Here is a 27,026-nt window from a genome sequence, read left to right as displayed (position 1 = left end):
CTCAGTTCTATTGACAGCTAAAGCGTATATTTAGAACTTACCACATACAATAATGATTAAAGAACACCTGTTTGCACATGAAAGCCACACATAACCAATGTTATCTAAAGCACATTGCACGTTCTTTAAAAAATCCCATATGAACAAGTAACAATGACTATATTAACATAAATCAATTACCCCCATTTCAAACATTTACCACAGATGTCTCAGTAGTTAGAATGCTTGTTTAATGTTTTCAAAGACATAAAACGAGACTTGAGGTTAAATGAAATACAGGTAAAGCATAATGGACTAAAATACAATTAATTATGAACACAGCAAGGTTAGACAATAGAAAAGGGGAGAATGCTCAGAGTTCTGAAGAATAAAAAAAGCCCTTGTTTAAACAGTCCCGCACTTCAATATTGCATTGAATTTTATAATCCTTCTTGCAAACACTTTACATGCAGCAGTCTAGCTGCACAGTCAAGCCACATGGCTTTTGCTCTAGATTGATAGCAGCCTTCTCCCTACGTACATGCGAGTTCAGTTATGAGTGTGTGTGGTGAGCCAGTATGAATGGTTCTACATTGGCAGCATCACCAGAAAGCTGTAATCTAGAGACACATTTGGACACCATAATCATTTTAATTTGCCGGTGCTAGAAATAGATGGAGGTACACATACACACCGGCAAACCAAACAATTACTAGTGCAGTGCTTTGAAAAAAATAAAATTAAAAAAATCCCTTTACCTGATTTTTTTTTTTACTCTATATTAGAGAATAAATCCGAATGAATTTGACATCAAAAGGTGTCAAAAATGGTAATAAAAATACACTTCACTAAGCTTTTTCCTGATTTTAGCTCCAACAATACAAACCTGTACTCTGTATTGTATCCACCAGTACACTTTTCTCCAGCAGATTAGAAAATCTGGTTAGGATGGCATATCTAAATAGAAACAGAATTAAATGTATTGTAGGGAGAACTGTTTTAAAAAGAGGATTAAAAAATCCTAAAGAAAATGGTTTCCAGAGAGACAACACAATTGCTCTTTCCTTCCCATTCTACTCGGAGCATGACCTCTTAATTTCCATTTTCAATCTGTGTAGCTGCGACTGCCAAAGAGGAGTGGAAAATATTGAGCCTACGTAAGCAGCAAACAGTCACCCCTGACAGAGCGAATCCTGTTAAAAAGTAATAGATTTGAATATGTTACCACAACTTTCTTATTTTATTAAAACACTGATCCAGTTATATCATAGAAGAACACAAGACTGTGTCCTGCAAGACTGCAGCTGTATTTGCCTTGTTTGTGAAACTCAGCTATGCTTTTCAATTATACAGCACTTACACACAAAAAGCTCAAATGCATTGTATCGATAGATTAAAAGGTGTCAAATGGTTGATAATTGTGCCTTTGAATTTTTAGCAGCTGGTGGACAACATTTGTATTTTTTTTTTGGTTAATGCTTCAAAATGCGTTACTATGCACATCCTATCTAAACCTAAACAGTGAATATTATAATTAGACAGCAGCAAGTACCATTAATATTGTAATAGTGTATTTTACGATTCCCTAATAAGCCATTTTTACAACATTGTGCTTTGAGATAACTGTAACCAGCAGTGACCAGCCTTTATAATTTAAAAGGGCTTCCTGCTTAGACAGGCTTAAAACACACTGCACTGCTTTCACTGTCTCTAAAACCATCTCCTTTAAGCTAGTTAAGCATATGTAATGCTCTTCAACTTTACTTTCAAAGCCTAATTATTCCTTATGCTCTTGGCTATTTACTTGTTGTAAAAGAGAATTGCAACTGACCTTGCTGCAAGAAACAGAATAACTAATAATAACCATCTGTCTTTGACCGATTACATTCACATGAAGAGCTGCGATTTCCTTTGAAATTCAAACCAAAGCTTAAATATACAATCTGTGTGCTTAAATTACTTGCCTTTCTGAAATGCACAGTACTTATAAAATTACCTGTAGCGAGCTTGTACTTAATAAGACGCAACAGCCTACACATGTCAAATACATTGAAGAATAAACACCGGTAACACATTTAAATTAAAATGTTTATGTTGATGTCGATTAATTCCAATTGAAGTATCACAGAAATAACATTTAAAGCAGGGCTTGAAACTGGGTTTCAGAAATAACAGGAACCAGGATTATATCTTATTACCATAGTAAACTACAGACTCAAGTGTGACTTATTCATGCTGTGAAAAGTGTGATCAGTTCAAAAGCATATTTAGCAGGGCCTGACTGATCAAGCTCTGGGCACCTTGTAATTTAAATAATATTCTGAAACCAAGGACTGGGTGCAGGACTAGTGCGAGTTTCTAGCTCTAAAGTTTGTTTATGTAAATGTTCTAGTGATACTGGTGTAAATTTAAAATAATGGAGATACATTGTAAAATAATAAATAAATAAATAAATAAATAAATAAATAAACTAAAAAACCTTCTGAATTACACAGAAATAAATTATTCAGGATGGGATCTACAGGGATAGTGAATATTTTAACAGCTGGGAAGACCAATGCAGTTTTGGAGTGCCTTGCTCAAAACACACTTTACATAAATGGTATATTTTAATGCCACAGACCTGGTGTTACAAAACGCTAATTGTTTCCCTTACAAATCACTTATTAAGTAAAACTAGCAAAGATGTTATTACAAAAACAAATGTAATATAACACCTTCTTAGTGAGCAGGGTGGACCATCAGGATAGTAGCAATCCTTTTGCATCTATTTGTACAGATCAGTTTTGGTCAGATTCATACAAATAGTACATTATTACTAAAAATCAAGAAAACATCTTACTTTTGAGATGCTGTTATAAATACCACTGCTGAACAAGCACAGTATTTGGCTGAGAAGACACAGCTCGAGCAGTTTTGGTCACATTCTAATTTTACTGTGCTACAAATTTCCCTTTACAACCAACTCTTGAAACTAACCTGTGAAAACATGTGTGACTAAAAACTAAAACCAAGAGAGCAAGAATGACTGACAAACTGCTTAAGTGGAATCTACATTGAGTAAATATAAAAGAGAAACTACAGAAATCCCCAAACCTGTATACTTTGTCCATTATTTAGATTACAATACAAGTCATTTGCATGAGAACACACAGTAGTTTGTATAGAAACATTAACATTTAAACATGCAATTATTACTGTATACCATGAATCGATAATGGCATGTTATTTTACCAGCAAAAAACAACTGGGCCTCAGGATAGAAACCAGGTGCACTTAATTTTCCTACTGTCTTTCCATCTTCATTCTCCAGGGATCGCACTAATGAGCAGATGGCTGGCTGCTGCTTGTCACCTCTTACCAGTGCTGGGGTCATTATCATAGGCAGGTGAAAAAAAACTGTTATAAAACAGAGGGTTTTATTTGTAATTCAGTTACAGCTATAGCAACTGAAGGAAAAGAACTGCAACTCTACAGCTTTAAAAAAAAAAAAAAAAAAAACTCATAGGTAGAATACAGTTACAAAATATTGCTGGGACTCCATGCAAATGAAACCAAGCAGTTTAGCAACGAATAAACAACGTGACATCATACAACATGCTAGAGTTTTACTTGAATTTGCTGTTAATTTGAGAATCAGAGCGCATTGTCCTTTAATGGAATTGAATCCTTGAAATCAGCTACATTGTCTGTTCTTAAAAAAAAAAAGAAGAATGAACACAAGTAAAATTAACATACCCTGCAATATATGAAGTTACGCATCATGTGGTCCACTAGTTCTATTTAAACTGCATGAGAGAAACCCAAATAAGCCCAAAGCGCAGTGTGTGGGGATATAGCATTGGAGGCCATGGTCTAAATTTCCAAGTGTTTTTACCCCATTTATAGTGGTGAGCGACAGAATTTATCTTGGTGAGCCTTGTTCTGTATTAGCATTTAGACCATTTAGACACAACACCAGTATTGACACCCCTGCATATTGCTACAAGTGTGTAGCAAAACAGTTAGACAGGAAAAGGATGCCCAATCTGAAAAATCATGCTTGATTGTCTTTGGAGAAATACAGTTGGCCACGTTATTACATTTAATTATTTATTGCAGTACAGAGCAGGTAATTAAATGGGTATTGAGTGAAGTACATTTTAAAATACAAAGGAGGTGTATGTAAATAAATAAGTGGCATATGTTGCCATATTTTTTTTATCTAAGGTGCAACAAGGTTTCAATGACATACATTTATTTTTATGAATGATTAAACCTTTTCACATACAAGACATATAACTGAATTACTAATCTGTCTTTCCAAGTGCACAACACCATGTCTCTAAAAAGAGAACGTTTTCTGTACTTTACGAGAAAGAAAACAAAAATAAGTGTCTTAATATTTTGGCATAATGTATGTACAACAATATATTTTAAAATATGATTAAGAAGTAAATATTTGACTGCTATATTCCATCAACATTTACCAGGTAGGAAATATTAAATATAAGTCCTATGCATCCAGGTGCTTATAAAGTCCTCCTCATCACCAGTGTCCCTGGAAAGCCAGCAGGTCTGATTAACTGGCAGTGCAACGCCTTCATGCAGTACAGTACTTCCGGGTCGCAATTCTACATAAAGGTCCACCAAGGTCATTCATGAGTTTCTGCAGGGCAGGTCCTGAGTTTGGTCATTTCATTTGACTCGGTTAACAGTCTGGTGGTTGTAAAATCAGCCTTTGATTGAGGATTTTTCTGTTGATTTCTGCCAGAGCCACAGAGAAGACAAAAGCCTTCTCATCTGAAAGACTGGCATATATGTCGATTTCTTTGTCTTGTTTTTCTGAAGAAAAAAACACATACGTTCTAAAGAATGCGACCTACAAATTATTCAAGATAGATATTTGTATTTAAAAAGAAACAAATTGTACCACTATACAACACTGTTAGTAGGTAGCTGGATTAATTTAATAACTGAGTTACCAGGCAACTGGGGATTTTAGGATTTGTGTATACATATCTTAATGAAGCATGAAGACAGGCATTTACTGTGCAAGAATGAGGAGACACTGAATCCGTTATCATATGGAATATGACAAATTGGTCACTGTGTAAAATACACCCCCCCACCCATTTTTTTTTTTTTTTGACATAACGTAGCTCCAGTACTTCAAACTGAAGTAGAACAGCAGGGAACATGTTAACTACTCAGCACACCACATCCTTCTGCTCACTACCAAGAAAAAACAGAGAGTTGCATTTACCAGTGGGATCAACTCTCCATATTGCTAAACAGAAAGCGTTGGCAAAACAGCTGCCTTTAAAAGCTGCGTTTGGCCCAAGTGGAACAAAAAAGCGCACCACTGGAATGAATAATCACTACAGAGAACTCCAATTTGTGTATCTTGCAACTATGACTCATGCTTTTAAAATAACATAAAACGGAACACAAGTACATTCTTAACTATCCACGGGCACGACAAAGTGCAAGATGGTGTCAAATCCCACACCAGTACAGATCGATATAAAGATCAGTGCCATTTAAATGATTAGATGTTTAATACTCACATCAATAAATCTACAAGTGCAATTAGGTATTTTAGACCAGTGGGGGATTTTGATTCACGATTTGTTTAAAGACTATTTCTGGTGTTGCAATTACATGTGGTCTGGTATTGGAATTCATTCACGGTTTTAAAGCACTCCTACACGATATTTCTTTTTTTAATAAAGCACGATATAAAAGTGTTGTAAATAAAGGCCCGATTTTCAAACGTCATGTATTCTGAGAACATTCTTTCAATTGCATTTTATGTAGCCTTTAATATGGTTTCTTTCTACTTGGCAGTTCTGTTTCTCAGTTTGGATTTATTTTCATATAAAAAAAAGACACAGGCGCTGTGTCTCCTGCAAGGTTATGCTTTTAACGTCTAATCCATTCATTACCTTTCTCTTCCTCGTGCTTCTTGCTTGACACACTTTTAGGTCTCCCTCTCCCTCTGCGAATGTGCTCGGAATGGCTGTTTGTCCTGGAGCGTTTCCTGTTTTCTAAATCTTTGGTTGCAGTTGAGTTAATCTTTCCTCTGCGTATTCTTTCTGTTCTTCTCCTCTTTGCATCAGATTTGTTATCTGTAAAATTAAAAGGTGGTAAATTATGACAGCCATAAACTTGGTTAGCCCTACGCATACACACACTATTTCATGGAACACCGGTTGTTTCGACCATATACAAATAAAAATAGTTTTCTGTGCCAGGGTATCACTTCTCTGGTCTCTTAATGAGACTACTTACACTTGGATTACACCCATTTTGTTGGTTTCAGAATTACTGTACAGAACAAAGGGTAGGTTTTGTCAATTCCTGGTATTGCAAAATCTCTTCAGTAAAATATTTCATAGTCTAAGTCCCTTCATATTTCTGATGACTCGTTGGAAAGTCTTTGTTGATTTGCTATTACACAATACGTATTCAGTGAGGGTAAATAAAACAATCTGATTTAAATATTTCATATTTACACACTCGATACATACTGTAAGTTACAACACATGTCTGACTGCCAAATGGTTGTGCATTTTTGACAACTGATGCTTCCACTGAATATGAAGTTCATCGCAACACCTCAGGAACTCATGAACGAGGAGAGGGTGCGGTCTTCTGTTCAACCACTAGCTGATAGGCTGGGTCAGAATATTCTAGAACAACCAAGCAAATTCATTCTTATGGATGACCTTCAATTATAAATGGAGCTTCTGTTTTTCAGGGTTTATATTCATTTCAGTGCTTATTGGTAGCTATTTTTGAGTTATATGTAAATTGTTTTGGTGGGCTTTCACTTTATATAAACTCTATGAAATGTTTTGTTTTCTTTAGTTTTTTTTTCTGTCACAATATGTATAATAACCTTGACACTTCAATTGTACCTTCTTTCCTTTGCTGTCTGTTACTACAAAATCCTTATGGTCACGGGCATACATATTCTTCTGGGTTTTTTGTGTTTAGGCATTTCTTTACATTGTCACAATTTGCAATTCAATTTTAAATTCCATGAGTGTGTAAATATTCCCTAGAATACTGTTATATAGCTTTCAATCTCACGAGCAAGAAAATCTCGTTTTAAATCTCGCAAACATGTTACAATCCTCCAACAGAAAAGTTGGGGCAAGTTTAAAGTATTCAAACCGAATCAATATCAGATAGGTGTTAACAAGGAGGGACATTGCCCAGCTGCATTGGGGAAATGTTTTGTAGGTATGTATGTAAATTTCTTTTTTTCACTGGGAAAGGGGTCAAGTCAATATGAACTGAGTAACCATTTCCAGTGTTTATTAGAGATTAACCGATTTCAATTAAATAAACGTACAGCAGAGAAGACACTGGTAATAAATTCTGTACTTTTCCCATGGAAACTGCAATTTAGCGCAGCATTAATCATTTATAACACATGTAACATTACAGTATCAGCGTTAAAAAAAAAAAAAAAAAAGCATTTCAATTCCAATGATAGCTTTAATATTTTACAATATAAGCTAAAACTAGAATTCTAAATGAGCCAGAAAGAATTCAGCCCTGCGAATTGTAGCAGCTTCATGGTTAGCTATGCATATTTAGTAGTTAGTTATCCTGTAAATGCAGAACAGTGTTCACCAACACATGTATTTATACCGAACAACATGCACAAAGTAGTCTCACCTTTCCAGAAAATTAAAATATGTAGACACATTCAGTTCATACACCACCTACAGTTCACGGCTCTGCATTTAGCTCCTAGGCCAGCATTAGACAAGTATAGTCATATTATGACCACACAAAATCATTGGGATTGTAATCTGAGCTGCTCTACTCCCTTCAAAAGAAAACATTCCAGCAGTAACACTAAGATACTCAATTACTAAAAGCTAACTATTAAATCAGTGATCATAATAAAACAATATTGAATCCCAAAAATCAAAAACTGCTATTTTTATATAGTTAAGATACCAAGAAATCTATTTTAGTGTAAAAGCAAACACAACTGTGACAGTTTAAAGCCACACTGGTCAAAGACTGTCCAACACAATTTATTTAAAATGAAATACTGACATGACAACAATATCGGAATTCTAAGCACTGTTAGCTGGCCAATATCATTTTGGTAAGTACTTCTTCACATAAGAAAAGGGATAACATACATAAACTGGGATTGATCAAAAACATCTACAGTTACTGGACTGACCAGTTAAACAGACAGCGAGGTGGAAGCAATGCATCACTTAATTACCTTTACAGTGTTACTGTTACCATACTCTGTGAATACAGCATGGAAAGAACAGGGTTAATGGGTAGGAGCTGAGTGAGCAGGGCTTGAATTTAGAAGTAATTGTCCCCTCCCCCATCTCCTAATATCGTTGTCAGCACTTTATGAAGTGCAAATTGCTTGTAAATTTGAAAACTGGTTTCAGGTTCCACAATCCCCATCCTTTAGAAATTACCAAATGTTATGTAAATACCTACCGGAATTCAGTAAACATTTACAAAAAACTGTACTTACTGCTTTCAGTACAAGGCCTGTTTTCAAACCCAGCTTTTGCTTATCTCTAAGCATTATTTTGTACCCCTTTGAAGCGATTTGCATGTAATCATGTTATGAAGTGGATTATCATTTCTTTCACTCAATACATATCTATTCAGTTTTTACATTCAAGAGCCATAATACTGCTTCAGAAATAAAGTAACACATATTAATGTGGTAGTCAGGCCTGGTGGGGTGAGTGAGAAACTTAACGGAGCCTTCCTTGACAAAGTAGTATTAAATAAAATACAGTATGTCAGGATTTTATATTAACAAAACGTCTGTATTTCAAGTTCAAAAGGTTATTTAATATTGGCAAGCATGGTCTCTCTCTCTCTCTCTCTCTCTCTCTCTCTCTCTCTCTCTCTCTCTCTCTAATGCTTGGTTTTAATTTTAACATTTTTGGATTCAATACCAGAAAATGAATGATGAATTACCTATTGATGACGATTTCTCTGCTTGCTTGGCATTTAGAAGTTTCCGGCTAATGAACACATAGCCACAGGGACACCCTTTACACGCTACAGGAATCTGAAAGAAAACATGCAACATTTACACAATGCACACGTCATTTGGAAGACTTGTTTTCTTGACGATGCCAGCTTTATACTCCTCGTTTACAACATTGTGGCAGTAAATATAAATACAAAAAAAAATATTTCGTAAAAAGAAATAAATACTTAAATAAACAAAAGAAAAGAAAAGCCATACGGCTCCTTTTATGACGACTCACACGTTCAATAAATAAATGAAGCTACATTTACAGAACTGAGCTAAGCCGATTTTACTGTATTTGACAAAGTTAACTCGATATCAGATTTTATTAAATTAAAGACATTGCAACACGTATGGAACGTACCTAGAATTGTATGTTCTGGCAATTTTCAATACTGGCGCACACACACACACACACACACAAACACTTTTTTTGAATGTACCAAAATTTGTTTTGCAGCGATATCGCCAGTTAGTCGAACTAAAACACACACTTTTTAATTTTTTTTTTTTTTTTTTTTTACAATATCCATACCGCGTTGAATACACCCCCGGATTTAAAACTCTATTCATTATTTAACTGAAATGTGATCTTTGACTATATTTAAAAAAAAACAAAAAAAAAACATTGTTGACGTATACTTTAAAACAAATCTCCCCAGACTCAGGATACTGGTTTTTAACGACTATAAAATTTAAATAAAGGAATCTTTGTAACATACTCTGTCGAAATTAAAAACAGCCCCAAATAATTATTTTCTTGTATAAAATAAATAAACACACACACACACACACACACAGCACGCACCCGTTCTGAATACAAACCTTATGAAACCACTATCTCGGATACAGACATATCCCGCAATTAATTTATTAACACTGAACATTTTAATATTATTTTTTAAAAATACAAATATATATATAAATCCTAACCTGTTGATCACACTCTGGACACGATTTGGTGGCCATTTTTACTTTTTTGGCTTTATTTCCAGACATGCTTACTGCGCTCTGTGCGGCAAATTGTATATATAAATTGTTTAATCCAGCGATATTGTATTCAGTAAGCAGTACTGAAAATTCAGCTCTGCCTTCCCAGTCAAAAAAAAAAAAAAAAAAAAAAAGTGAGGCTGACTCGACCCCAACCACTCTCCAGCGATCGGCAACAATCACACGCCGGATTGAGCATGCGCTTTTCTGCCTGATGGTTTCCTTGCTTTTAACACACAGCACTGCTGGACTGAGCGTGCGCAAAACCAGTCCTTGTACATTTCTGGGGTTTGCATGTTGGCTGGATTCCTTCTGCCCAAGAAAGAGCATGCGTTCATATTTTCTTTGCTGCAAAATACTGGTTTTGTTCATTCACAACGAAAACAACTTTACAAAAACTTTTGAAATTATTTTTTCTTCTCTTTTCTTTTCAGCATCTCATACCTACCCCCCCCCCCCCTCCCCAAACTGCCCCACTGCCTCACTGCCTCACTGCCTCTTTCAGTGCAACAGTCAGATCAGCCTTGCACGCCCAGCTCCAATTTGGAACATTGAAAACTGAATACATTTCTTCAGAGTTTACATGATTACAGAATTGCATTGAAATTATTATTAATAATATATATTGATTACATACATGCCTTGACATATGTTAAACATATCAAAACGTTAGGAAGTTGGTTCTTTGAGCTAAAACATATATATATATATATATATATATATATATATATATATATATATATCAAAATACAAAATGCATTTCATTAATACCCTCAACATATATTTCTTGTCCTTTTAAAAAAAAGGGTTGCCACAAACATTCTCCCTTCAGAATATTAGTATGTTGTCTAATGTGATTTTTTATTAAGTATATTCTTCAAGCCATCCTAGAAAGAGACAGCAGGTCTCCGCTCAGATAGATGGTGCCCATTACTTCCAGTATTGGGTTGTTTTTCTCTTAGGCTTCTGTCATAATGTTCCTGATTGCTAGGTGAGCTTGCAGCAGCCCACAATGTCTGCCTGTTAATGCTGATTATATCTCAGATCTCAGACCACTTCTTGCATCTCTAACTGCCTCACATTCCAGTCATTTCCTGCTTCTTCAAACACTCTTGTAAGCTTTGTGTAACTACAGCCTACCTTGATATGATCTTTTATAAGACATCAGCTGCAAACCTATTCCTGCAGTACATTTCCACTGCTATTACAAACATACCACCACATGTAGATCTAATGTATTTAGCATACATATTTGAGTGAAGCTTGAATAACCACAGAACCTAATCCCAGTCCAGTTTTTATGGCTTGAGGTCCTGATCCTGATTTGGTTGCAATAAAAAGAAATATAACAATAATATATATATATATATATATTTTTAGCATGGAGTATCTATCACTAGAGAATCTGAATAATCGGACAATGTAATATTGTCATTGGTAGATTAAATACATGTATGTGAACTTCTTTGACAAATTCAGGTAAATTGCTACATCCACACACACACACACACACACACACACACACACACACACACACACACACAGTTTCCTGACTTTTATAATCGAAATGAAGGAACAAAAGAGTTGTGTTGCATGTCTGACAACCCGAAACAAATCATTATGATGTCGTTGGGAACTGGAGCTGTAAGTAATTATGTTTAATTTTTGTTGTGTTACAATAATTCAGTGGAAATTTTGCAGCGTAAAACTACATTACTGAATCTGTATATTGTAGGGTTGTGTAGAAAAAAATGCTACAGAAAGAAAATCTAGTTAAACCAAGTTAAGAGAACCAGTCCAAGTTAAGGCAATTAATGGTTTTTGAATGGGTGTTGGAAGGAGATAACATATTCATGTGACATGTTTAATTAAATAGCAACAATGTATTATAGTTTTGTTTTTGTTTATAGGTGATATATACACACACAAAAATCTACTTTAGAAATAATTACTATATTAAGAAGTGCTTAAAATATATAATGCAAAAACAAACAAAAAATGTACAATTGCTGCAGTAGCAATTGATCTCTAAACGTTTTGATCCCAAGTCAGTCACTAGAGGTATGTACTGTATGTACCGTACCATAATAACATAAATATCACATGTACGTAAAATAGGATTAAATTAAACTTTTTTTGTTTTTAAACTAAGAAGCGACGTATTATTACACTAGCCCATTGGATGAGGAACCGCAACATCACCACACTCTCAAATGCTCCCTCGCCGCTATACAACAGTTGCAGTACTGATAACTTCTTTACAGCACAAGCATTCTAACAGCTGTGGTTAATCTATCTGTCTGTCAGCACACATTCCTCCCTTGCCAGCCCAGAGAGGTGTGTCTGAAGCCATCGGCCATTTGTGGTGCACTCTGGGAGTTGTAGTTCTATAACTGATGCCATTGTTTGCTATATTACGGTTTCAGCTGGTAAAATGACTCTAATACCCCAAAACCACTGGTAATAGAGACTGTTACAAATACATCTTAGCCTGAACAAGAACTTCAAATCTATAAAAAGGATACACGGGAGAGTGAGTACATGCATGTAATAACCATTTCAGGATGGGTATCTGAAATTTTTGGCCCATCAGTTTCTGGCCCATCAGTGTTGCAAGTAACTTTCCTTTTGGGATACTGCTGGTCAAAAACGATTGTGAAAATTAAAAGCACAGTGCTCAACAAGAATACATCCGAGCATGAACCTGAGCATGGCCACGCTGGGCTGTGGAAACAGATCTCTCTTGCTAATGAAGTCCTATGTTCCAATCTAGGTGTGGCTACAGAGGTGGTTACATGGAGGTGATCAACCTGGAGCCGGAGGTGAGAGCTCAGATGATGAAGCTGTTGTCGGTCCGTCTCTGCCCTCCAGTGTCGGGACAGACGGCCATGGACATCGTGGTTAACCCCCTGCGGTCTTGGGAGCAGTTGTGTGAGCAGTTCACCAAGGTCAGTGATGTAATGTAAATGTAAAACATGGAATGCCTTTCATTGGTCAAAATAATTACAGAATTACCTTAATAATGAGAAAGACACCGTAGCATGTGGTGCATTGATTGAATAAAAACAAGCTTGTCTTGGCCGATGTTGGAGGTTTCTGTGATATTTCAGACAGGCTTGTGCTGTCTGATATTGGTTTTCTGAACCGATGCTAAGGAGCAAATAAAACATTCAGAAATATGGTCAAATCGGTTTTAAAAGAACCAAACACAATCTTTTCTTGGGTTTTCCAACTGCAATGAACTGCTCATCTAAGACACATTTTACAGCAGGTGGCCATTGTAGTTTGCATGCAGTAAGTGCAATGCTGTCCTATGTATTTACTGTCCTGCTTCTTTATTTTCCTGAACACAGTCCCTGGAATCCGTTGTAACACCATGCAGGGGGCAATGTGTGCCAATACCAAATAATCAATAAACGAAGACTTCTGTACAGCAGGGTTTGTTGTCTATGTTTTTCATTTGCATGATGTCTTTTTGAAAGAATTGTTTACAGGCATGAATGCTTCCAGTACATTTCAAGCAGTGCTTGTTTGAATATTCAAATATCTGAGCAAGCACTACATTTTATACATCATAAAACTAAACTGGGAGTCGCATGATTGGCACCACCACTTACAGCACCACTCCATACCTTGCTGTTCCTTGACATCTCCTGTTGCTCTGTGAAATGTCATGGTCCTATTTCTATTTCACCTAGACTAAAGTAACATGATAATAACCAAGGAGATTCTCTCTCTCTCTCTCTCTCTCTCTCTCTCTCATATATATATATATATAGAGAGAGAGAGAGAGAGAGAGAGAGAGAGAGAGAGAGAGAGAGAGAGAGAGAGAGAGTTGAGCATGTTTGGAATGAACCTGAAGGACACATTTATCAGTACGATCCTCTGCCCACCTCTTTGCATCAATTATCTAAAATATATGGATTAACATCCTTAAAGACACCTTCCAGTACCTGGTGGTCTATGCCATTTAGTATCAAGGCTTGATAAAGTGGGCATGCGGTGTATGGTGGTGTATGTAGTACTTAACAAATCTCCAGCTCAAGTCTTTGGTTTTTTTTCAGTGTTTTGTTATTAACCTTATCTGATCTCCTGCAGTCTACCATTTATAGCAAAAATACGCCCAATAAAAAAAGACAATAATACAAAGTAAATCCATTTGCTTTGAACACATCAGCACTGCATCCAATAACATGGCTTAAAATCTATAGCCTTATCTTCCTGCTGATGTAGGTTAGGGATAACAACATACTGTGCACTGAGAAAAAAGAAAATAAATCCATTCAGTTGGGAGACACGTAGTGAAGATATGTTGATTTTGAGAGAGAGAGTGAGTGACTCAGCGTTGTTACCAAAGGACTATCACCTTCATCTTTGCTGTAGCTTAATTGATCACTGATTAAAGCGTAGGGTAGAAGAATACCTGTAATACGAAAAGTGAATTTATAGCGTGTCAGGAGAAAAAAAAAAATAACCATTTGGCTCTACGAATTTCCTTCAAAATGAAAGCAATCTTTCTCATTAAGGACAATGAAGAAAAATCGATTAAAAAATATAATACAAGCCAGCAATATCTTAAAAAAAAACATGCAGGTACAAGTGGATTCAAAGCTGCCGCGAACACAAATGGGGCTCAAACTGATGAACATTTATTAAAATGATAATTATGTTTTAAAATGATAATAATTATGTTTATACCACGCCACTGCCCTACTCGCTGACCCTCGCTGTGATAGCATTGTTCCTTTCAATTGAAAATTAGAATCGAAATTAGAATCAACTGCGTCAATTATAAATAAAGTGTGTAGGCTTTAAATAAAATCACACCACCAGGTGACAAAGAGAAAACAAATACATAAGTCGTGAGTTTCATTTGCAAAAAACACCGAGACAAACATGCCCTCCAAGAAATATCGAAAAGCTAAAAAGTCTGAAGATAACACAGAAAACCAAACGAGCAAAGAACAAAGAGACCAGAAAATCAAACTGTTCATGCAGCATTTTGAGAATGAAGGTAGGCAACGTTATCGCCTTCGTAGTTGGATAAACAACGAATGTATTTGTTGTTTATTATTAGTTCTGAAAAACACTACAAAGCCTATTGTAATATAATTTGAACCCCGAGAAGGGATACAATGCATGTAATTATAATATTTTGTACAACAATTTGTTTTCAGAAGCAAGGCCTTTCTAATAATGTAATTACCAAATACACCCCTGTCTAAACCCGGTAGTCTACTTCTGCATATGTCTATTTTACCCTGTAGCAAAGGAAAGAAGAAATTATTTGGAAACAAAGTTGGAAAAACTCGTGTCCACTGTGGATAAGGCGTTTAAAGTAGAGCTTATGAAGATGCCACTCGACCTGCAACACACCAAGCTGAAAAACCTGAAGATCGGTGAGCCTTTGTAATCAGAATCGTTTACATTATGTTTACATTAAGATTTTTTCCGTCGTAAATCTGTTGCTTAACACACTGCACACTTGTGGGTATCAACAGGGGTATATATAAAATATAACATTTTTTAATAAATGAGGGTGTGTTGTAAGCTTAAATATCAGTAGGGTTAATAACGCATGCATTTTAATGACCTCTTCATCATTGTAGGTGTGTTTTTACTTTTCATATTGAAATGGTAATTATGAAGCCTTTTTTCTTAATTGTTCTCTATAGAGCAAAACGGCCAAGCTGAGGGCGTGGCTGCTGCAATTAATGTGGTAAGAGTTGACCTTTTTTTTTTTTTTTTTTCTACACTGATAGTCGTTAAAAGTGGAGCACTAGGTTAAGGTAAACGTATTTGCGACCTGCACAAACCGATACATTACTAAAGACTATTGAGCAAGTAAATCCTCATGGAATGGGTGAATAATTTACATGAGCATATGTAATACTGTACAAACAAGGAATAATCGATTTATATCTTGCCATGTCCCTTACTGTTTTAAAAGTACAGTGCTACCCCCTACAGTTAGTCCAGCTACATTTAAAATCAAAATGATTGTTTTAGAATGCCAAACGGTAACATCTGGTTGTATTTCAGGAAGCGTTCACAGACATTAAAACAACGAAGAGGAAGAACAGTAAAAAGGGTAACTTTCAGATTGTGATATGAATAAGCACACTGCTTTTTGTTCATCTCTGTGTAATTTACACATTTCACAGTACCTTTTTGTTACAGCCAGTTTAATTTGATGCAATTGCCATCATTGTTTTTAGATTTCAGTGATGTGTAAGTGCAAGATCGTGTTTTAAATACTTTATAGATTATATAATCTATACCCACCCACCCATTTACCTGTGATACATTAGGTTCTTGCTCTTCACCAGTGGAGGGTAGTAAGCATAGGCTTGGACCAGATGATCTTATTGAATAGTGATAGCTTTTGTCTGGCTACCCTTTCTACTGTATTTGATCAGTCAATTTATCATGCTTTTTAGTCCTTATCCTGGAAGAATCTGATCCCAAGATGCCTGTAAGAATCACAAGGACTCTGTCGGTTCAAAGCAAGGGGACTGCCCAGAAGGTAGATAAGGGAACGGTTGTTTTTTTTTTTTTTTTGTCTGCAGTATTGGGGGGGGGGGGGGGGGAGAGAGGAGGTCTGGTCTATGTAATTCTTTAAACTTTCACTAACTAGACATTGAGTTGTGAATTGGGGTTTATTTTATTTATTTTTTTTACAGCCACCAGCAAAATCCAGGTCTCTTGCAACCCTATCGTCTGCTACAAAACAAAGTCCTACATTACCAAGGTAAGTCTTGAATTAGCTCCTGTTGACAGAAAATACAGTACAGTAGTATTTCTTTTGAATTTGGTTTCAAAGTGCATTCTACAGTTTGTACAAATCAATATGCACGTGACAAATCAGTAGTGTCTAATAAACATAATGTGGTGTGGTTTTTTTTTTTTTTTTTTTTTTTTTTTTTTTTTTCCTTCAGTATGGGTTTCTCCTTTTGGAACATTTACTGCATTGGGGAGTATAAAAAGATTACTATCTGGACTACATGGAGAAACTTGTATTAAATGACTTAATTTCATTTTATTTGTCCTCTTCCAAGGACTATGCCAGCTACTCCAGCAATGACGAGAACTGCAAGAAAAATTGCGAGCCAGGATGCCAAAACCCAGAAAGGATCACAAGGATCCAATGAAACGTATTTTCAGCTTTTTTTTATATATATTTTTGGTCCCTCCTTTTGTGGGTGGTGGGGGGACCTATTTAAATCTACAGCTGCTTCCCCCCCCCCACCACCCCAATGCTTACTCCTGGTTTTCATTCTTGAACAGATCTGCCAGAACAGGACACAAGGCCTACAGCTTCTCAAATAACCCTGCCGGTTTAGACCACTCTCTCGCATTTGCAAATATACCTACTTCTCATGGACAGGTAATCCATGAAGATTTACATTTAGAAAGGGGGCGGGGGAGAATTAGCAGTGTATGCGAGTGGCTTTTGATTGCTAGAAATGTGAAGTTTACAACACAAGATTGACCATGACCTTCATTTAGGAGTGTGTCCTAGTTTAAGACTCGGTATGTATGTGTTAACGTGGATATTCTGTAATAGAAATGTATACTGTGATGCAACAGTAGGTATCTAATTAGTGTTCTAGTGCTCTTTCTTTAGTTTTGTATTTCATCTTTTTTACATGCAACCTAACTTCATTTCAATGTTTACTGCTAGGCTCTGTACTTATTTGGTGATGTTAAAAACAAGATAGATCTGGACTTGCTTGATGAGAAGGCTGTACAACATATGCAGGCATTAATGGTGAGTATTGTATTGGTCAAACTGGATATTACCCTCCCTTCACCTCCCCAATGCTAATTTTGTATTAATGACTGGGTGGGTGTTGGCCATTACTTCAATACACAATCTTTTGAATTTTTATATTGATTTAGACATGAATGGTGTAAAGTTTAGTCATGCTAATATTAGCAAGCTTTGAACTTTCAAATTTTTTTTTTTTTTTTTTTTTTTTTTTTTTGCTAAAATTTAAGATCCAGTACTAACAATGTAATTGTTTCCCCCCCCCCCCCCCCCCCCCCACCACCACAGAGCACACTAGATTATATTTGCAAGGCAAAAGTTGGCCATGGAAACAGCATCTGAGAACTCTCTTCTTTTTGAAGTAACTGTCTGTCTGTAAAATGTTAATTTTATACTTTTGTGTTTTAACAGTGGAATTTAAGTTTATATCTGTCTGATTTATATGAATGTATTAACCTTAATAAAATAGATCCCACATGACCAAATATAAACGCATCTTTCCTTATTTGCACCTCCTACATTAAATGTTTTGGCACACTAAGTCATTAACCACAGTTCTCTTCCTTGCACATTAAGTGGTAATTGTTGGTGGCAGGCTACTTTAGTCCATCTATTGTGTTTTAACTTCTTAAACTGACCTATTTCAGAGTAGTTAATTATATCCAAGTAAGTTTCCAAAATCAACCAGAAACAATACTAGTAGAGTCTCTCTCTCTGTCAGTAAATGGACAGGACAGCTTTAAACACACTTGGTGCGTGAGGTTGTGTGTAATCGAGGAGGAAACACTTTAGTCTGTTTTGTGACTTTAATGTGCTTTCTTTACATTTTAGGATGATAGGATAATTGAATTTTATCTTAGTTTTGCTAATAGTAACTATCACCATAATGACAGTGTTTCAAAGCATGTGGTCTGTTCATTTATATGAAAATAGTTTAAAACATGGCAATGGAACAGCTCATTTTTACATTAATTGAGAATTAATCAAGTTCTGTACTGTTGCTATGCCACTGGCACCATACTAGGTCACCAGGAAAATTAGCATGCTTTATGTAACCATGCAAATATGGAGTCGATACTGCATATAGTCTGAGACGGCTTTGATAGCATGGTGGCTGGCATTTCCTAAAACTATTGTCGCAAAAGGGTTCATTTTTATTTTATGGTTAAACTTCAAGAGTTGTATTCCAAGTATAAAGCCGATACCTCAAACCATTTGGGTTTTATCATCTGGTAACCACAAAATAACAGGCATCTGTCACAGGTACACTTCATATGCAAGTATGTTTCCATATCACTGTAACTATGAACTGAATATCTGTAATCTATGAGAGAGTGGCAGAAACAGCTATTACTTTAATCTCCACTCATGGGTATCTTAAAATGCAGCATATACATGAATGTGGTATATACATTCTAAGTAAAACCAAGTTTCTATTTTGGGTGTTTTTCAAATAAAGGTAGTTATCGCTGGAATTTCTGTAAAATGAGATCAGAATCTGTGTATCTGTTACAGACCTGGGTAAACAGACCCTCAGTGTCACAGATTTGTTTTTATTGTACAACAAGTAAACATGAACAAACATCTGCATCAACACTGAGAATTTTGATCAGACACAATATCTTGTTCTACAGAACAGGCTTCTACATCTGGATAAATGCAAAATATAATCTGCAGTTTTCTTTCAAAATGCATTTTTCTTTGGGTTAACATATTCATTAACACCAGGAATTGTCCAGTTTTCATAACTTTGATAACTCCACCACAAGTGATCTGCTTATAAGGGAGGGAAATGCTCAATGACATTTAACATCTAAAGCGCTAGAAATCTTCTAAGGTGATAGATGAATATTTACTGCTACTTGCATAAAAAAAAAACCTAGAGAACATGTAGAATAAGAAAAGGTATAATCTTTACCGTCAAGAGAATACTTTGATTTTTACATGGAACTTATTACGTATTTAAAATTTCAGGTAGTGGTGACTTTGTACAAGCCCACTACAGTACAGAAGTAATACGTTTGAATTTCTATTTAAAAGGCTAGGAAATGCAGCAACTACAGGACTCAAAACAGGTTTCAAATTCAAAATGCAGGGGGAATATGAAGTGAAGACCCCATTCAAATGAAATGCTGTATAGCCCAGTACATTTAAATTATTTAACAACTCCAAAAACTTTACACAAAAGTAAATTCAGTGCACAAAAACAAAAGCGTTCTAATATACACCTGGGTTTAGAGCTTACAAACTATGAAACTGTATAGTCTGTTTTAGAACAGCAGCTTGTGTGACTGCAGCCAATACAAGTTGAACACAAGATGTTTTTTTATTTTAAAATAGAAAGAATACAAAATCTACACAAACTGGTTTAAAAAAAAAAAAAAAAAAAGACACAAACACAGAAACCTAAAAATGTGATGGTGAATGTCCTTTAGGATTTCTCTCCCCTACTCAAAGCTCTTGTGACAAAAGTACTGAGTTCGAGGCAAAACACCTGCATTTACTGTTAGTTTATATTAACTCTGTAAATACTATGACAAATGTAAGTTACACAGAGCAAAAATAAAATGTCCATTAGATACATTCTGGGTTGCTCATGAAATCTGAAACAAACCCTTTTTTTCTCTCAAGGGTTTACTGGTGTGCGCACTGTACACCAGGACCGTGGTGCCCACTTTCATCATCAGAGCTATCATTGTAAGCTTCACGTCTCTGCCCACCAGATGAACCATGACTTGTATCATAATCCTGAAGGTCTACCTCTTCTGAATCTCCACAAATAGTTGGTGCCTCTGCTCTAGACGGGAGAAAATCCTCAAGTTCCTATAAAGAAAAATAATTTAAGTCAATAGAATTCCTTCAAGAGAATCATGTTTATTCATCTTATTTCAAAAACTCATTGTAAATACTAAATCAAAATGCCCTTCTACCAAGCTTTATCTGTGGCTTAACTGAGGTTTCGTCTTCATTCCAGGAGAATGAAAATAAAACCAAACCACCACAACCTACTCACTTTGCCATGACAAATGTGAACAGCAAGATTTGGGTAAACCGATCAAGCCTCCAGTAGCTTTACAGCAAAAGATTGTGAAAAAATGTACTCAAGACACACACAACTCTACTGCAGAAAGACAATCACATTTGAATTACTAGAGATTAGATTAAGGTTGACAGTCTTACCATTAACTTTTCTGGGCTTATCCAATTGTTCCCTGGGAACTCTACCTCAAATTTAATATACAGGTCTCCCTTTTCAAATGGGTTGCGATACTGTGGCATGCCTTCACCTCGCACCACCCGCAGAGAACCTAGATGTCAGGAAAAAAACACATTTAATAAAAATAGACTTGTTAATGACCAAATGCCAAGTATAACCCAAATAAATGCAAGCCATGGTATCTTTTAAAAAGATACCATAAATTAGTTTGTACCTGGCTCAATAACTTTTCCAGGGGGGTACTTGACCACAATCTGTCGTCCATCCAGGTGTTTCAACGTAAACTGGAATCCACAAAGTGCTTCAACAAGGCCAATCTTGTGGGTCATATGCAAGTCGTTGCTCTCTCGCCTAAATGTCTAAATAAAAAAAAAAAAAGTAGAAGTGTTACACCTACCGGGGAGGCTTACAGAACAATATAGACCAAGAAGGTGTGCAATTTCAAAGAGTGTATTCTTAAGTATTATAGAATACATATTGAAAACAGCTTTGTCAAATATAACAAATAAGTAACATACCCCACTATGGATATAAATTGGAGCTACAGAGCACACAGAATCTTAAAAAGGTCATTAATTTGAACATTTACTGCAAGGACTTTTGCTCATGTCTTTGCAGAGACTGGATGCAGAAAAATAGAACACACCGAGTCAATTACAGTGTACCAAATTTAGTCCACTTGATGCGTCTAATTAGTGGATTAAGCAGGTTTAGTAAGATTTGACTTAAATTAGTACACCTTCTAGTCCAGACTGCAGCATACCAGAAGTTAATCACAGGTAGATCATTTGCTAAACCAGAATAAACAAGATCCTGATTGCAGCGTACCAAATCAGATTCGTAATGATCCTGTTCAAGTGGATTAATTTATTACAGTGAAGGATAAGACTTAGTATGCTTGCTTGTCCTAAGCATTTACTGACTGCTTAAAATATTTTGCAGAACACCTGCATTTTTCCTCTAAAATGACTAGTACATCTGAAAACTTTATTCTGTACATTTCTTATGTCCGTCACTCAATATATATAGGCCCTACATTTTAAACTTTAATCATGTACCGTCAATACCATTTTCAGTTTAACAATACAATCAGTTAATATGCTTTAACTATAAAAACTAGTAGTCCACTATCACACAATTAAACTTTTCCATGCTTATGCAGCAGTGTCAGCAGCTTAAATGCATGTACAGTATGATCCACCAGTTCGAAATCTGCACGAAAGACATGACATTAGTATTAAAGTTATTATAGATATGCAGGATTTTCTAGTGTGCATTTTAGTCCACATGATGTGGACTAATCACTGGTACGATGTAATTGACCCTTTAAGGATTGGGCAGAAAATAAGCAGATACAAGGACATCCAAAAACAGGTGTTGATAACGTTATTTTAAAAAAGACTTAAAAAACAGATAGGGTCTGCAAGTGACATTGTTGCCAAGGAGTATATATAAAGTAACATAAGCAAGCTTACCTCATGCTCTTTTCCTTGCAATACAAGGACAATGTCCCCAGGTTCCACACCAGGAGCCTGGTCAGCTTCTCCAGCAAAAGTAATCTTCTGTCCATGTTTCATGCCTTTGTCTACATGAACCTCAAGGATTTTTACTTCTTTGATCACTTTCTTACCCTCACATTTTTTACAGCGATCCTTTTCATTGATAACTTCACCTGCAAAAAGTCACATCTTCAGTTTATTCTGAATGTAATTAAATAAAATGTGACACTGCAGCAGGTTACCAGCTCACTGCTTTTGCAACAAGATTTAGAATGTCTTGCCTAATTAGACAGGTATGGCCTTACCTTCACCATTACAGTCAGTACACACAGACTGCATTTGTTGAACCATTCCCGGGGCTAACTGTCTGATCATGATACGCATACCACGTCCTCTGCAAGCTGCACATTTCTGGACAGCTCCTGATTTGCCACCCTGGCTATATTTATAAAAAAATAAAAAGAATCAGCTGTAACCAAAGAACCATACTGTTTCACCAACCATAGAACTGAACTTAAAGACTGGATGCTTGGGCTTTGTACAAGATAAACAACAACTATCTATTCCTGCTTTAGCACTTGTGATTATCTATCAGGATCTACCATGTCCTCATTACAGGTGCAGCAATTAATCTATTGATTACTGTGGTTTATTTTGTAAGGCCCAATTACAGTAATCAATGCACCAAAACGTAAAATTTCCTGAAAAGCACAGTATTATTTTCAAGGCGGAATTAGATACCAAAATAATATGAAAACGTGCACCAAATTGTTAGGATAAAAACAGAAGAATAAGTCTCTTATTAAAACAGTCTAAAAGTTGCTACTTACCCATTACAGGAAGCACAGAGAACACTCTTGCTTAGTTGTAGTTTAGTTGCCTTTCCATTATACAGGTCTTCCAATGATACCCTGTTAAAGGTGAGGTATTTATTAAGAATTACTAGCCATAAACCTTAGCAAAACACAACTTGAAATATGCTAAAGTCCTTTATTACAACATTTATATTCAGGTAAGTTATAACATAACACAGCTGCAAACTATCCTTAAGACAAATTGTACTGTATTTTGTTCAAAACTATATATAAAATAAAAGTGCATCACAGGTTCTCTTTCTGCGCTGTAAAACAAGTACAAACATCAGCATACTTACTTGAGTGGGTGAACCATATCTTCACCTCTTCGTCTTCCATTGCGGTTCCTGCTCTGGCCACCCATGAACCCAAACAGGCCCCCACCAAATATGTGGGAGAATATATCGTCCATTCCGGCCCCTCCTCCACCACCTTCCCGCAATCCCTGCTCCCCATAGCGGTCGTACAGTTCTCGTTTCTCTTGGTTGGAAAGTACTTCATAAGCAAAGCTTATTTCTTTAAACTATTGACAGGAGGGAGGAAAAAAAAAAATGTATATGTCTGCAGAGTTCAAAAATAGCTAACAGCAATCACATATAAACCATGTACACTTCGCTCAATGATGCTCGTACAGACTAGGTTGGTCGCACACTCAAATCTCTTTTAGACTTAACCGCTAATAAATTACAGGAATCTGATGCATATAATTATTAGCAGTCAAGTTTAAAAGAGATTTGAGTGTGCGACCAACCTCGACTCCACTGAGTAAAGTATACATGGTTTATATGTCATTGAGGTTAACTTTAACTCTGCAGAGACATGAATATATAAAGTGCCTTATGGTCAGTACTTTTTGGAAGTCTTTGCTGTGCAGGATTCAAGATATTATATACACACACACACAGAACTATGGCCAAAAGTTTCCCCATCACCTATAATTTTAGGATTAAAACAAGTCAGATATTTTACTTATGTAATCAAAGAAATTACAAAATGATATAGCAAGTGTCTACCAGAAGCCATAACAGTAGTAGAATATTTTATGTTAAGTCAAACTTTAACTTTTCAGTTTTTCATTAAGTCTATGGAAAACTACAAAGCAGTATAATTCAGTATCTTTGTGACATTCAGCAGGTTTCATTCCACTTTATGAAGCAAAATTAGTTAATTCTATTGGGTGTTAAACTTAATTCAGTTTCAATTTGCTTACCTTATCCCCTGCATTTGGATTCTTATCAGGATGATATTCTTTAGCCAATTTCCGGTATGCCTAAAAAGAAAAAAATATTTAAGGCTAAGGAGATCTATTATTTTCCCCACCCCACCACAAAACGTGGGAATTTCCATTTGATATGGTTTTGCCAGATACAAAAATATTATTCTGCATAAAGTTAGTAATTTCATATTCAGTTGGTTCTTTTTCTGTGAAGAGAAATGACCTTTGATACTTTTAGCATAGTACGTTTTAGAGCGTTTCCACCACCTCCATACGATTTGTTTAATTTTTCCAACTGATAATGTGACACTTGCTCCAGAGTATCATATAACAAGTCGAAATACCATTTCAGCCTATTAAAAAAAGAGATAATTCCATCCTTCTAATTACGGCATATGGGAATACTAAATTCTAACGCACTTCAGTTAAGAGTAAACAATACAATATTCATAAAGCAACGCGTCACTTTAAGAAAATAGAAACGTTTATAAAAACGGTTGTCTTGCAAATGTCGATGTTCACTTTTTTCCCCCCCATTTTCAATGCACACTTTCCATGATCGTTGTTGGAAAACGGCTGTGTCCACGGCACAACAAACAAAAACATGTCTATGGTGAGGCGTTTTATTTTAAAATTTTATAAAGCCAGCACAGGAAACAAAATGCATATTTAGTGAATTGTCGCGAGTTAAAATATCCAAAAGGTCGATGTTTCAGCATAGCAAATGCGTTTTCAGTGACTTGTTCTGTTTAGGCTACCGGTAATCGCCGAAATAGCGAGTCAACGCATTGCGTTTGTTTACGTCTACTTAACTGGATAAAACGGTATTTTTTATAGCCTAGTTACTCGGTAAAGTAAACCTAAATACCAAATCACCAAATCAACCTCCAGACCAAATTGTTATTTTTACGTGCTTTTTCCATATTACATAAAATAAACGACACTTCAACTTGTGATATTTTATAGACAAGGTATTTTATCATCCAAATAATCGTTTGAGGTGGGTGAATGTTATCATGTATTTAATAATAATAAAAAACAACAACAGAGCCAACACGACACCGGTTTGTTTCTGTCCAGTTGGGCCCCGGCGTCCATTGTAATATTTGTTATCATGCTAGGCCTCACTTTATACCTCCGCTTCCTGATTCCAAATTACGCCACCCCCAAAACAGACACAACTTCCACACGCCGCTGTTTTGTCTTTATTTCTCAAATACCTTTTTGAGCTCGTTTTCGTTGGCCGTGGCGGATACCCCGAGGATGTCATATAATTTAGTATCAGCAACGTTCGCCATGATGGAACCGAGAGAAGGACCTTCTGCGATGAAGCTGAGGAGAAAAAGAGGAGTTTGCCGATAACGTCATACGCAGTGCGTCAACTTTAACCTACCGGCATGCGTCACATGATATGGGTGAAGCAGACCAAATAGAAAGAAAGCTAGCTAAATAGCACATTCACAAATCAAAATTCTCACACACTGCTTTTAAATGCTTTTTTTAGAATAAGTTAAATGTTATATAGAGTTTAAAAAGGGGATTTTTTTTAATTAATTTATTTTAATTTGTTATGTTTTTATTTACTTTGCTTTCAAACTGGTATTGTATTCATGTATCTTTTCTTTATACATGTAAATCTGAAAAGTTCCTTGTCTTGTATTATTGGTTGCCTGATATCGTTGTAAACTTTTGATTTGTTCAATAAAATAATATAAGAAAAATACTTGCAGGCACCATGGAGAAACCACGTGTGTCTGTCTTTGAAATGTATAAAAAATAAATAACATTTTTCAAAAAAGGTGTATAGAATATCTTTGAGTGCAGAGGTTGGGTCGGGGAAATATAAAGAGTGTAAAGTTCAAGAGCTTTGGTACAGCCAGTACCAGTAGATTCATACATGCTAGCCTTATGTTGTTGCAAGCATATTCTTTTTAAAAGGGCTACTCTGCTCACGAACTAGAAGTATGAAGCAGCTGCTATAGCTGTTTTGGGATTTTCAACTCACCCGGCACCATTGTAACTCAACTGTACAGCTGTTCATATAAAATAGAAAACTCAAGTTTTATGTATTGATCCCAATGGATACAACGTAAAAAAAAAAACACTGTACAGCAAAACATAAGCAATACATTTGGTTCATAACCCTATGGCTACGCTAATTCAAAAAGTGACCCCAATACTACGGTACTAAAAATAGTAGTCAGATACCAGCAGAAAAAAAGGAAACGACAGTGTGCATGAAGTTTACTTTTCTGTACATGGATCCGTACTAAATTCACGTGTTTGCCGACTGGTTAGATTTAAACTGTATCTCAAAAGTTAAAAGTTTGTAAAATACCACTGGGACGCAATTACTATAATATCAGTATTATTCTGATAAATACGGAACAAATATTGCAAAGGTCTTGATATGGGTTATACAGCCTACAGCTGGTGTGCTGGTGACCAAAGAGGTAGGAACTGGAACACACGTTT

At 35.8% G+C, this 27,026-nt stretch overlaps 3 protein-coding genes across 3 annotated transcripts; 1 reads left to right on the top strand and 2 right to left on the bottom strand.

The window, feature by feature from the left end:
* Positions 1-1,043: 1,043 nt before the first annotated feature.
* LOC117425899 (UPF0547 protein C16orf87 homolog) lies at positions 1,044-10,207 on the bottom strand. Its single transcript, XM_034043206.3, has 4 exons — positions 9,938-10,207; positions 8,947-9,040; positions 5,907-6,089; positions 1,044-4,803 (listed from the first exon to the last, which is right to left on the bottom strand). The coding sequence occupies exons 1-4, from the start codon at positions 10,001-10,003 to the stop codon at positions 4,670-4,672; spliced, it is 477 nt and encodes a 158-aa protein (XP_033899097.1). The 5' UTR covers positions 10,004-10,207; the 3' UTR covers positions 1,044-4,669.
* A 4,609-nt stretch (positions 10,208-14,816) lies between these two features.
* Positions 14,817-18,256, top strand: LOC117425866 (borealin-2-like). The gene is made up of 10 exons (XM_034043152.2): positions 14,817-15,008; positions 15,262-15,393; positions 15,670-15,713; positions 16,037-16,085; positions 16,435-16,520; positions 16,678-16,745; positions 17,053-17,148; positions 17,282-17,381; positions 17,679-17,765; positions 18,054-18,256. The coding sequence occupies exons 1-10, from the start codon at positions 14,891-14,893 to the stop codon at positions 18,105-18,107; spliced, it is 834 nt and encodes a 277-aa protein (XP_033899043.2). The 5' UTR covers positions 14,817-14,890; the 3' UTR covers positions 18,108-18,256.
* A 1,046-nt stretch (positions 18,257-19,302) lies between these two features.
* Positions 19,303-25,933, bottom strand: LOC117425052 (dnaJ homolog subfamily A member 2-like). The gene is made up of 9 exons (XM_034041710.3): positions 25,772-25,933; positions 24,546-24,605; positions 23,635-23,858; positions 23,312-23,392; positions 22,787-22,920; positions 22,458-22,654; positions 21,197-21,341; positions 20,946-21,073; positions 19,303-20,588 (listed from the first exon to the last, which is right to left on the bottom strand). Exons 1-9 carry the CDS (start codon positions 25,847-25,849, stop codon positions 20,400-20,402), a joined length of 1,236 nt encoding a protein of 411 aa, XP_033897601.1. The 5' UTR covers positions 25,850-25,933; the 3' UTR covers positions 19,303-20,399.
* Positions 25,934-27,026: the final 1,093 nt, after the last annotated feature.

Source organism: Acipenser ruthenus, chromosome 20, assembly GCF_902713425.1.
Source record: "Acipenser ruthenus chromosome 20, fAciRut3.2 maternal haplotype, whole genome shotgun sequence".
NCBI classification, from domain to species: Eukaryota; Metazoa; Chordata; class Actinopteri; order Acipenseriformes; family Acipenseridae; genus Acipenser; species Acipenser ruthenus.
The sequence above is the reverse complement of the archived record's forward strand: the minus strand, read 5'-3'. Positions and strand labels throughout refer to the sequence as shown.